Source organism: Coenobita brevimanus, chromosome 79, assembly GCF_032717465.1.
Source record: "Coenobita brevimanus isolate Jiangsu-jjx chromosome 79, ASM3271746v2, whole genome shotgun sequence".
NCBI classification, from domain to species: domain Eukaryota; kingdom Metazoa; phylum Arthropoda; class Malacostraca; order Decapoda; family Coenobitidae; genus Coenobita; species Coenobita brevimanus.
In genome coordinates this window covers 21349565-21363138 of record NC_137032.1, presented here as the reverse complement: position 1 = coordinate 21363138, position 13574 = coordinate 21349565, and the positions used below count along the sequence as shown (strand labels likewise).

General features: G+C 47.1%; 2 protein-coding genes across 2 annotated transcripts; both read right to left on the bottom strand.

Annotated features, from left to right (window-relative positions):
- Positions 1-1235: 1235 nt before the first annotated feature.
- Positions 1236-1682, bottom strand: LOC145409056 (uncharacterized). The gene has a single exon (XM_080279610.1). It carries the CDS (start codon positions 1680-1682, stop codon positions 1236-1238), a length of 447 nt encoding a protein of 148 aa, XP_080135736.1.
- A 623-nt stretch (positions 1683-2305) lies between these two features.
- Positions 2306-2988, bottom strand: LOC145409054 (uncharacterized). Its single transcript, XM_080279609.1, has 2 exons — positions 2953-2988; positions 2306-2722 (listed from the first exon to the last, which is right to left on the bottom strand). Exons 1-2 carry the CDS (start codon positions 2986-2988, stop codon positions 2306-2308), a joined length of 453 nt encoding a protein of 150 aa, XP_080135735.1.
- Between the last annotated feature and the right edge of the window lie 10586 nt (positions 2989-13574).

Here is a 13574-nt window from a genome sequence, read left to right as displayed (position 1 = left end):
CATACATAAACACCGTGTCAGCATCCTTGTGCCTCTCTCTCTCTCCTATACTCTGTCTCTCTGTCTCTGTCTCTCTCTCTCTTTCTCTCTTAACCGCGTTAGATGCGGTAAGACTCCCCCCGTTGGTTGGTTACGACCAATACCATATACACTTTCACTCGCAGCTCCCTTCCAGCAGACACAGCTTGTTCGCAGGGCATGTTAGGGTTTTGCGTGTGGATGTCCTGACCTTGACATGCCTCACCACGCCATCGTCACCGGGATTCGCCTCTACCGGTCTTCCCAGAATCCAATGATTACGGGGTACATTCCAATCGGTCACCAATGCCAGGTCCCCCACTTGGAAATTACGCAACAGCTTGAAATGCTTCTGGCGTTGTCGTAAGGATGGTAAGTACACCTTCAACCACCACTTCCAGAACTGGTCCGGTAGGAACTGTGCATGCTTCCAACTCTTCCGGTAGATGTCCCTACAGGCTCTTCGGCCTTACCTCCTAACGGGCAGTGAGGTACAGTCTTAGGGCGCAGAATATGCAGTGGAGTAAGTGCTTCGAGGTCGCTGACATGATTGGAGGTCGGGATGATGGGCCTACCGTTGACTATCTCCTCTACTTCGCAAAAGAATGTGTGGAGTCGCTCATCGTCCACAATTTGCGCGCCTACCATTGCTTGCAAGACCTTCCTGACTGTCCGGATCTGTCGCTCCCATACACCGTCCATGTGTGATGCATGCGGTGGGTTGAACTCCCACTCAATTCCCTTCCTCAGCAGTGCATTGTGGACCCTGTCATTCTTCTCCCAGCTGAGAGCTGCAGCCCGGAGCTCCTTATTTGATTTGCTCTAATTATGTTTGTTCCATTGTCGGAATGAATGCGCTCCGGTACACCCCTCCTTGCCGAGAAGCGTGTTAATGAATGAGGAATGAATTAGTGTCTAGTCCATCAAGAATCTCCAGGTGTATGGCTCTTGAGTTCAGGAAAGTGAACAGAAAACCCCACTGCTTCACCCGTTTCCTACCCTGCTTTGCGATGAATGGTCCAAAGCAGTCCACACCAGTGTGTGTGAACGGTGCCTTCACCATGCATACCCTGTCGGCAGGGAGGTTAGCTTGTCTTTGCAGTAACTCCTTCCAATTGACTCGACGACAAACGAGACACCGTTTTAGCACACGGTCAATCAGCCTTCGTCCCTTGGGGACCCAGAACTCTTGGCGCATTACTGCTAATGTATGTTCTCTACCTGAGTCCAGCCTTGTTCTCGTGGGTTTCTCTTACTATTAGCTCCGTGACATGGTGGTCCCGTGGCAACAGCACGGGGTATTTGCTGTCGGTCATCAAGGGGGCTTTCTCCAACCGTCCTTCAGCATGGAGGAGTCCATCCTCCCCCAGGTGAGGCTCTAATGAGATCAGTGGGCTCGTTTTCCTAAGTGCACCCCGCTCCTTCAGGTCCTTTATCTCGGGTTCATAATATTCCCGTTGTACACAACCCAACACTGCCGCTCGAGACGCTTGGAGCTCACTCACCCTCAGTCTTGATTTGTCAACTTGCCTTGGTCCTTCCATTTGCCTCCAATGCAAAAACCTTCTAATCCATGAAACTCCCCGCAGCAGCCTGTGCCAGGACGAGTATCTGGACCACAATCTCGCCAGCAGGTCTTCTCCATGCTTAGCCCCTATTGCCATAGTTGTAGCATCCCCCTTTACCTCTGGGTCCGTCCCCAGGTCGAGTATAAGTCGGGGCTCTTGCGGCCAGTGATTGTTCTCTTGCCAGAGAAACTCGGGCCCTTCAATCCATCTACATCCTCTGTTCACTTCGTAGCAACTCAGTCCTTGTGTCGTGTCATCTGCTAGGTTTAGTATTGAACCCACGTGCCTCCATTGGGTCACTTCTGATTGTTCGTGTATGGCCGCCACTCGATTGGCTACGAATGTGTGAAACCACCTCTCTGTGTTACGTATATACTGTAGTACTATCGCGCTGTCTGTCCAGAAGACGGACCCACATCGACCGACAGCTCGTGCCTTAATGTCTCGTCAACCTTGACAGCCAATGCGGCAGCACATAACTCCAGACGGGGTATAGTCAGCTGTTTTAGCGGGGCCAGCTTGGCCTTTCCATAGATGAAGGCACAGTGAACATCTCCGGTCCCATCAGAGATCCTCAGGTATGATACTACTCCATACGCCACTTGCGAAGCATCACAGAAGTGATGTAGTTGAAATGACATTCCCCTTGCACTTCTTGGGTCATAGCACCGTGGTATCCTAAAATCTGCGAGGTGAGTTAATTCTACCAGCCACCGTCGTCACTGCACCTCATTGCTGTCAGATATAGCCTCGTCCCACCCTTTCTTCCTCCTGCATTCCTCTTGGAAGATGACCTTGGCGCGAATGAGGAATGGTGTAAGGAATCCAAGCTGATCATATACTGAGCTGATTACACGCAAGAGATCCCTCCTTGTAACTGACCCCCCTTGCTCAAAGTGTTTGATGACCACTGCCATTTGATCCTTCTCTAGGTCCCACCTTACTCCAAGTGCTCGTTCCGCAGGAAGAGGCTTGCGTTCTATGTCGATCTCCTTTACTTCCTTATGCCTCTCTGATTTGGGAATGGATTCGAGTATTTCCTTACTGTTGCTCGCCCACTTGGTGAGTCTGAAGCCGCCCAGCGAGGTGACATGTCGCAGTCGTTCTGCCAACCTTATTCCTTCGTCAGCGGATTGCTTGAGATAAGCAGGTCATCCACATAAAAATTCTGCAGGGCATTCACCACGTTGTCAGGACATACATCTCTGTGATCTAGAAAGGTTCGTTTTAAAGCATACGAGGCACATGACGGACTCCAGACCCCACTGAAAAGGTGCACCGTCATCCAGTATGTCAGGGGGATCCACTGTACATCCCCTTCCGGCCACCAAAGAAATCACAGGGCGTCCCTGTGTTCCGGAGCTACCTTGACCTGGTGAAACATAGCCTCTATGTCCGCCATGATGGCCACTGACCCTTGGTGAAACCGGAGGAGTACCCCCAGCAGTTTGTTATTTAGATCAGGCCCTTGTAGCACCTGGCTGTTTAAAGACACTGACCCATATTCTGCTGCACAGTCGAATATGATGGCACCTTTCCGGGCTTGTTTGGGTTTAACACTGGATGGTGTGGCAGATACCAGGACACGTGAGGCCTTGTGTGAAGTTCATCATGAGGCACCGATTCAGCGTAGCCTTTATCTAGCAGCAGCTGCATCTCTTCTGCATAGCGCTGGCGTAAGGGCGGGTCTCTGAGCAGCCTCTTCTTCAGGCCCTCTAACCTCCTCAATGCCATTAACTTGTTGTCTGGGAGCTTGGGTGGATTTCGTCTGAATGGTATAGGGAGCTGGTAGTGCCCCATCACCTTTGTCGCCGTGCTTGACCACAATTTTATCACTCTACTGTCTTCAATGGACAGGCCATCTCCCTTCTTCAAGTAACTTGCATCCAGTTCCCAAAACTGTCGCACTTGCTCCTCCAATTGTGTTTCCTGGTAATTGTTGCCCACCACAGCCACACATCTTACCTCCTCTGGTCTGTCTTCTACCTCAGCATGAGGTCGTACAGGTCCGCTGACGGTCCATCCCAGCAGTGTCCTTATTGCAAAGGGTTCTCCACTGCTCCCTGCCCTGACCTCCAAAGGCGTCAGTGCTTGCGGAGCATCAAGACCAATCAATAGTTGCACCTCACCTTCGTACGTGTTCAGTGGCTCTATTCCCGCCAAATGACTCCATCGTGCCGTGTCCTGTACAGAGGCTACTGAATCCTTCAGCGTTGCAGGGAGTCGCTGAGTGACAATCACCCCATGCAATGATATCTTCCGGTTCAGTTTACGGGAACACCCGCTGCTAACTACTAAGTCTATCTCCTCAGTTCGCTGCACTGTCACCTTTTTTTTTTTTTTTTATGTGTCCGACTCTGGGCATAGGCTTCACAGCCTGCTATCAAGGCCCAGCAGTCCTCCTACATACCATACACCTCTACATGTCACCACTTCAGCGCTAACACCCACCGTCCATATTGAATACATGCTAGGGCTGTCTCATACAGGACTGGTGTATTGGTATTAGCGGGAGTATTTTAACGACATGTCGGCGGGTCTTCTGGTAGATTAGTAAAGCCTGATTTAATGAAATTCAAATCCTTAAACTGTTCATAGTGTCTAGTGTTATCCATACGGTTCTCCATGGTGCCCCCAGCCTGCTTGCTAACTGGGTAGTACAGAAGGTTCGGTGCTGCCAGAGTCCAAAAGTGCTCTCGTCCAGACTATGGCATCTGAGCCTTTACTAGCTACCTTCACTTCAGTAATGGGCAACGCCACCTTGCGAAGCTGCCCATGTATCTACGTTGTTCCTGCCATAGCGGTGAGTCATTCGTTCCCGCCTTTGCCCCTTTCGAGCTGGGGCCTCTTAAATGTTCCCTCCATGCTTGCCTCATCACGTTTGTCGGTCCGTCCACAGGAAGCACTTCTCTTCTCTGGCTCTGCTTGGTGTACTCCCTGCTTGCTTCCATGCGCCTCCTCCTGCTGAGTGTATCGACGACGATCATCTCCCGGCTTCCTCTCACCCTCCATCTGTGGCTTTGCTCTGTCTCCCTTCCTGGGTTCCCAATGGTACCTGGACTCCTGTCTTTGCCTTACGGGGCCGGTCGGGTGTATCCATCATGAATGCTTCCCAGTGCAACCCTCTATGTCTCACCATACTGAGGCCCGGCACTCAGCTGCCAAGTGGGTATCATTCAAGCAAACATAACAGTATTTGAGCCGCCTGACCCTGGCCCTCCTTTCTTCAACTCTCATGGCACGGAATTTCTTGCACCCCACCAGGGTGTGCAGCCCCCTGCACAGCCGACACAAATCTCTCTCGCTCGTAGGTTCATCATCACCAATGGTGGCCAAGCCGATCACACGCCCATCTGGATTCCTTCTAACACCAACCTCAGTGGATCGCTTGGTGGTTGCTTCCCTTTCCTTGGTTCTCCTCCTCACACACACTCTGTCCACTACCTCCAGGATAAAGGTTTTCAACCATTTAACGCCGGGATAATACCCATATCGTTTGTTGTGGGCATAAGTTTCATCCTCATACCTCATAAGTGCCCTTTCAGGCAACCCTATGTGTTGTTTGAATGCACGAATGAACTCCCAATACTCTCTCCGGCTATTCTCTTCGAAGGTTGGTAGTTGGGTCTGTGGCAACCTCATGGCTGCAGTCAATTCCTTCAAGCCAGAAACTATCTCTTGCGTGCCCATAGGGGCAGCGCATGTCAGCTCTTCAGTTCCTGATCTAGTCAGTTTCGGATTCCCTGACCTCTGCCACCCTGGCCCTGGTCCACTAACTGTTGACTCTTCTTGATGTAGAGTCACGGCCTCTTGCATCTGTTCCCGCTCCCATCGCTGGGTTCCCCTAGTCTCCCACATTTGTTTGTCTCCCGTGCCGTCACCATGTCTCGGCCTCTTTGTCGATCCTTCGTGTACTGCTATAGTCTCTGGCTGCACCCATGGCCTCAGGCTCATCTCGTTCCTCCCTTCCATTCCCATCAAGTTCTCCAACTGTGTCAAGCGATCATGGATCGCCTTGTTCTGTTCTTGCAGGGTTTGCAGAGTCGGCAGGAGGGCTCTCATGCACACGTTCTCACGTGCCTCAGCCAGTCTGCCTTCAACTGCCAGCCACTTCTCTAAGCATTCTTGCAGCCCAGATTCGGCCCTCTCCTCTCTTTGTTCCATCATCGTCCCCGCAGCCTCCATCTCGTACTCCTCTCCCCCCGTTGGTTCCCTTGCCTCCTCGACTATCCTTTGAGCCATTCCATGGGTTACGTTCTGCCCGTCATGTTCTGCACGTTCCTTTCCTTCTGGGTTGTCCTTGCTGATATGTTCCCCCTGGTATGTTCTGCCAGGTGTGTTAGGTTGGGTTCTGCCCGGTATGTTAGGTTGGGTTCTGCCCGGTATGTTATGTTGGGTTCTGCCCGGTATGTTATGTTGGGTTCTGCCCGGTATGTTATGTTGGGTTCTGCCCGGTATGTTATGTTGGGTTTCGCCCGGTATGTTAGGCTGGGTTCCGCCTGGTATGTTTGGTTCTGTCCCCTCTTCCTCCCTTTTTCTTTTTTTTTTTTTTTTTTAATAATAAAACTCTCTTAGTCACACTCTCGTTCATGCAACGTTTATCCCATCACCCTCCAAACAGCCAGACAGCTAGTGCTAAGCTTTGCCTTTAAGTGTAGTGGCACACCAGAACCTTCTCTGTGACAGCCTAGTATCAATCACAACTCATAATATCCAAGGTGCACTAATTAGTTGGCCTGCAGTCCTGACGGACCCGGGTTCAAATCCCGCTGAGGCAGGGAACAGTTTAAGGATTTGAATTTCATAAAATCAGACTTTACTGATCTACCAGACAACCCGCCGACATGTAAAAATACCCCCGCTAATACCAATACATCAGTCCTATATGAGACAGCCCTAGCATGTATTCAGTATGGACGATGGGTGTTAGCGCCGAAGTGGTGACATGTAGAGGTGTGCGGTACGTAGGAGGAATACTAGGCCTTGAAATCAGGCTGTGAAGCCCATGCCCAGAGTTGGTCACATAAAAAAAAATATATATATATAAGCGACGTTATGATATCAATACCGACCTCACATTTCCCACTGGCAGCCTAGTATCAATCACAACTCATAATGTCTAAGATGCACTAATTAGTTTTAATTCACATCCTTATAGCAATAAGCGACGTTAAGATATCAATACCGACCTCCTGAATATTACACTCACATTTCTCACACTTAATGTGTCACGATTATTTAACATCGTCTGGCACAAAGGCGATAAGTTCCTACCCAGTACGCAAACTAACTTATTTTTCTTTACAATGCACCAGACGTAACGTATCAGCTCCCGGCTTTCAATCGCCTGAGTAAAGCTGCTTATCAACACTCGCGGTCCTGCGGAGTCTTCCCGGTCACAACCCAAGATGTCCTGAATGGCGGTGTCGCCGATCGTAGGTGGGCCGCCTCTGTAGACTTTAACACCCCCAGCGCTGTCATAGGTCGTGCTCGGGCCTGCTCCCCCCACCAACGGACCCCAAGTATGACTGTAACCGCCTGCACTCATGGAGGGGAAAAAGGGGTAATGAAACCCTCCCAGATGGACTCGACTATTTATTCGGTCATTCCTGGAATTGGAATTTTACTATCTCAGTATGCTATAATGGCATCACTCGTCATTGTTATAACACTTCGTCATACATATAATTACAATTTACCAAAGTTTACCTCGTATACACATAACTCTTTAATTCTCGTCCTTACTTTCCTACATTTATAATTGGATTATGTCATGACATCAACCACGTGCAGATCAATAAACATTCTTAAAGTAAGCAAGGGGAACTCACTTGTGGCGGGTCCAATTCTCGTCTTACAGTATCAGTGTGTGGGTAGAGGTGTGAAGTACACAACAGCAGACCCTCACGGGCATAATATTTTCACAGCAGTAACAGTTTCACTGGATGGACGTGGAGTCGCACATCGCTTGAATTCCCCCCCTTTTAGAGTCTCTGTCTAGTAAATCCAAGGATCGACGTCACTTCGTCCCTCACTCGTCCCTGTCTACCCACGCACTGCCCCCCCACACTCGCCCATAACATCTATTCTAAGGCCTGGTGTTCATTATAGCTAGGCTAATGGATGTTATGCTGACGCGACCGTACATACATAAACACCGTGTCAGCATCCTTGTGCCTCTCTCTCCTATACTCTCTCTGTCTCTGTCTCTTTCTCTCTTTACCGCGTTAGATACAGTAAGAAGGCCTGCAGTATGTTGTAGTTTTTGAAGTCGGCCCGCTGCATCCTCACAACATCGAAGGGATTTTTCCGACGTGCTTCCTTGATTTTCTCAGTGTAGTGTTCAGGTGTGTAGATAGGTATCTGCCTTATTTTCTGCTCAATGTTTCCAAAATCCCTGTCACATGGGAGGGACGAGTGGCCAGGAATCATAAAATAGTGCTTAATGAAATCAAAGCGGTTTGAGTGAATATTTCTAAGACATGTTGCCACAATATTTCGGTTTTTGTTTTGGCTTGCACAATTATCTGAGAAGATTACTAATTTTCTGATGCATGGAGGTATTTTGTGTTCTAAGTAATAGTCCAGACAAGAGGCAATCTCACAAGATCCTCTTTTGGCTTCTGTTTCTGTCCACACAAACATAAAACTTTTACATGTTTTCACATTATGCACTCCAAAATTGTATGTCCACAACTTTCTCTTATAATACTGTAAACCTGAACTTAGCTTAGGAGTTGGCAGTGTCTGTTGCAAATCAATGCATATGCAAGCAAGATCATTGTCTGTATCATCAGCATAGTCCTTCATGATTCTTTGGCCTGTTGTCGCGCTGCTCAGATGAACCTTTTTTACTTCCATAAGTTCCCTGTTTCTGTCATCATCCCGCCCAGCTACTAGTCCTTGCAACTCGTTGTTCATTCTGTCACGCTTGTTACAGGTATCACTTGAAGGAGGTTGAAAACCAATGTTGTAATCGTTATTAAACACCTTATGGTAATAATGCTCTTTCACAATGTTTTCTTCACCTTTATGTTCTGCCCTCATCCACTCCACATGACTGTCATAAAGTACTTTTATGTTAAGGCCAGGTGGTAGATACCTCCGGTGAGGGCTCTTTGCATGCGAGTAATGACTGGTAATTGTGCTGAGATTTTCAATGTGTTCTTTCACTAGAGCATGTTTATTCATCGGAACCTTGTTACCTGGTTCCTTATGGCCTCGCTTACCAGTCAACTGTACCACTTCTCGATACTTTGTCTAGTGCAACTCGAACTCTTTTCTCAGAAATTCCATGAATGTGAAGGAACGCAGTAAGACACCTGAATAATGTCACTGCCGCACTTCACAGTGTAAACTTTTCGACACAGTGTTCTACTTGGACGTTCCTTTACTAGACTTCTTTTCACATTCTTTCTCTCAACTCGGCTAGCAAGATAAGCAGTCTATGCATTATAATCTGCCAAGGCCCAATAATTATCAAAGATATCCTGGATATTCTCCTGGCCGACTTTTATGAAACATTTATCATTACATTTGCAAGCTTCACCAATTGTTTTGGGGGCCACTACAACACCGTGGTGTGTTGTATACTGTCGGCCGGCAGCTCTTCTCATCTTTCTGTCAGTTATTTTCCACTTGTCACTTTGTCTCTTTCGCTTTCTACTGGTTGTCGGTTGTTGCTGATGACTTTCCTCACTGTCAGGACTCATGACAGGTATATAATGCTTGAAAAAAACTGCAGACAGCAACAAGAGACTGTGACAGTCGGCAGCTGCTGACAGCTGGCAGCAACTGACGTTGACGTCAGTTGCTGCTGATTGGGTGAGAGAGGGGTGTGGCGCGGGAGCGACGCTGATTGGTTCTCCTGTTCACCGGGAGAGGGACCTTACGGTCGGTTTTGCCTTACAGGTCCTTGCCTATCCCATACAGTACACTTCACCCTCTCTCTTCCTACCAATAACTCAATTTCGAGAAATTGTCGAGTTCGCCCTTTGTATTCTAAACGCCTCAATTGATGGTGCCTACTGACCAGAAGCGTCGTAAGGCCGAATCTACTGTATGACTCTGCCTTGTGCCCTTGGCCCCTGATTTCTTTCAAAATCATATTACTTCATTCTTACATGACCTTAACCCATTCACTAAGCTTGATTCAAATCGGATCAAAAGTGTTTAAGTTGACCTTACCGTAAGACCTATTATTCTGAAAACAAACTGATTTTATCCTCCACTAGCTGTGAACTCTTCCACTACATCTTATACAAATCGATTTTTAGAAAATGAATTAACAGAGTACACTTGATCTTGTTCTGTGACGTTTAGGGCCTACCTCTGACCAGTTTACTTAGTTTTGGGAAAACTTTTCACTGCGGAGTTGAATGGACATTGTTTTTTGTCTCCTCACTGTGAGAGGTGTTCCTGAATTTAATACCAACTGGAGGTACAACTAGAATATGGTTTCATAGTGAAGGGTTAACAATTTCAGGATCTGGTGGCCGCCTCATAGCCAAGAATAAGGGTCTATCGTTGGCTGGAATAACGTTCTAAAGTTGTCTAGATCAATAGGAGGCCACTTTTATCAGTATTACACTCAAGCTGCTAACACAAATTTCTGACGTTAACTCAGATAGTTTACTAGAGTTGCCCTGACTGTGGGAGGGTTAATGGTACCAGAATTAACAACCAGGCTTCTATGTTTCATTTAGCCGAAGGAAAACGTCTGACGTTTGTTGAAATAAAGTACTCGCACTGAAGACGTCATGACAATGAGGTCAATGGTACTAGTATTAGCACTCAGATATCTATAACAAAAAATTATCAGAATAAAATCATCTGGCTTTAGCTGGAATAGGATCTAGAGTTTTACCGACCATGAGAGGGGTAACTGAGAGAAAACTTCCTAAAGATAAATAGAAATGTCTGGAGATAAAAACAGAATGTACGTTTTCGCACTGATGGAGTTATTGGTGTAGATGCCAAACAAAGACAGACACTAAGATAGGCAGCCACAAAATATCACAGGCAGGGTCTGATGACTTACGTTCGGCTAAATAAATTGCTCTGGTGTTAGCTAGAATAAGATACTAGAGGTGATCCGACAGTGAAAAGGTTAACAGTGACAGTATGAACCTTCAGTTTCCTGTGTCTCTTTAATTAATCAGAATATAATCGTCTGGAGTTAGATGAAATAAGAGATTTGAGTTCTCACGGTTATGCGTGAATTAAAGCGACCATATTTACATTTTCAAGTGACTGTTTAGTTAAACAAAACTGTCTGATGATAGCTGAAATAGGATACATCTTTTCCTTACCACCAGCTGAGGAAATCATGTTGAGTTAGCTGGAATAAGATACTAACCTTCTCCAGATTGTGAGAGGGTTGACAGTGAAGGTATTATAACTCTCAGACGATTCGAACTCTCGGCTAAATGAAATCGTTTGGTGTTGGCTGGAGTAGATGCCAAACAGAGACGCTGGAACAGGCAGGAGACGGAAGATCCAACTACCAATTAAGATAATGGAGGAATGTCGTTTATCTTGTGCCCTGTCTCCTCTCTTGTCCTAGGCAATTGCTTAGTGTTTTTTGGCCTCAGTAATTTTTTTTCCTGTGTCATGGCTTTATGCTCTCTCTCTTTCTCTCTCTCTCTCTCTCTCTCTGGGGGGCGCTGTAGCACAGTGGTAGCGCGCTGAGCTTGTGATCGGGAGGTCGCAAGTTCGAGCCTCGCCCTGGCTACCGTTGCCGGGAGGGGTAGCTCCCTCCTGTAACCCCAGCGGGGCTATATGGCCTTAGTTGCCTAGCTCGGGGAATTCATTTCTCTCTCTCTCTCTTTCTGTGTGTGTGTGTGTGTTTAATGGAAATCTTTTGACTATGTCCTGTACTAAATTTTTCATATGCGATAATGTCTGTTGTAGTTCTCATTTAAATTATCTTTCTTACGTAGTTCCAGGCCTATCTTCACGTTTGAGTCTCGCTTCCTCTGTCTACTTATTGCTCTTCTGTTTGTTATCTGTCCTTTATATTTTCATTTTCTATTGCTGACCGCTCATTACTAAATATCTGTTCATGAGTTTGTTCTGGTGTGTTAATTCTGAATTCTATTTTTTTCTGCTCTTCTTAGCGTAGTTTTTGCTGCCCTTTCCTCGAGGACCACACTTCCTTCTACGCACTACACATCTTCTATGTCAAGATTCCGGTGTTAATGCTCACCTTCCACATTGAATAAATGCTAAGACCTTTGTATTCATAACCAGTCAGTTGTATTAACAGGGATGGTTTTGATGACACAGTATTTTCTCAGTTTTGTTGTGTGCAACTAGTTCACTGCACTTACTAAATTAACATTCGAGTGATCCACGTTACATTATAGCAACACCCAGGCAACAGGACAGCGGCCGTCTTCCCCTTTCCCCAGCACTGAGGAACTTTTTTCTCGCCAGGCGATCGGACTCTCGACTGGCCTTGTTTCACCCTTGTCCATGCCTACCGAGCAATGCAGTTTGGGACCTGGATGCAAATTTAATATTAGGGTGCAGTATTCTACGGGAAGATTATAAAGGTGAAGGTAGAGGAGATGCCATGGAACGTTTAGCTGTGGTGCTCGTCTGCGTTAACTTAGGTCTTTGAGCCCACGACGAGTTATTCGCCCTCAGTCCAGGAATGTAAGGCCACGGCATCATTCACGTTACCACAGGTACCTCACTAGGAATTACCCAAGGTATTATTCTAGGTACTCATTGAACTGGTGGAAGTTGGTGATGATCATCCACTCACTTGATGTAGTGCTGCCTTCTTCTTCCTTCACCTTTTATTAATCGTTTTCTAAGTCTTCTCTCATTTTTTTTTCCAAATTCTTCTCTTTGTTACTTTCAGTCCTCTCCTCTCCATTTCAGATGGCAATACACTGAATGAGAAGCCTAACGGTTTCCTGGAACCCAGGATTCTAATTACAGTGTTGGGTGGTAATCACATAACCAAATACCAAGGTGCTATGGTGCCCCTGTTAACTGAGTGGAGAGACGCAAATGCGGCGTTCATCCGGGAACCAAACATCCACACTTTCCCCCCACACCTTGCTGGGGCGAGGTACTGTCTGCCATAAGGGAGCATACGTCCATTGCATGGGACAGCCCTGCAGAGGCGGTTGCCTTTTTGTGGTTGATGGGTCTGCTCGACCAGACAGACAGGGGTTGCACAAGAACAATTCATTTGATGTGTCAACCCAGATAGGGTGGGTGGATACCAGAGTCGTTTGGCGCCAGCTGGTTGCTCCGAGCTTTAAACCCCAGCAATACTGGCTCGGCAGCTTCATAGTTAGTAACACTCACTACTCGGCAGCTGCGGCCGAGTGGTGACGATAAAAATGATTGCTTGCCTCGATGATCCGCTTGCAGCCGTTGGGCATGAATACTTAGGCAGCGTCCACGCCAACTGCTAGTTGGCGCTGACGGTTACAGGCGGGAGTGCTACATCGCTGTATGAGTAACTACTGGAAGTACCAGCCCGCACCGGCCCCTGTTTAGTGCTGCCACTTGTACGGGATATAGAGATAAAAAAAAAAAAAATGCGCCACCAAACATTTGACGTGGAGCGGCGTGATCTTTCTCTTCCCATCTCCCTCCACTCAGCTGTCCCCGCCCGAGCATTAAGAATCGTATTCTCCTTAGAATTAGAAACTTCATAACACCTCTTTCTTTGCTGTGTATTTTGACTGTTACTCATTATCATTTTCTTGTATGTTATATACTTTTTAGTGTGACACAAGTTCCATCAGTAATGCATCAGAGGATCTTAACGTAATAAATACAAGATTAAATGCATAGAAAGCGGTGCTACGAAGTGTCCAAAGATAGACAGAATAGAGCTATGAAGCACACCAGCGGATTCCCACTCGGCAGCCAATGAAGACTATTCAGTTTACACCTCCACCAGTACCTAGTATGGTCATAACTGTGTGCTGGCAAATTCGCGTTATAAGAAAGCTGGTAACT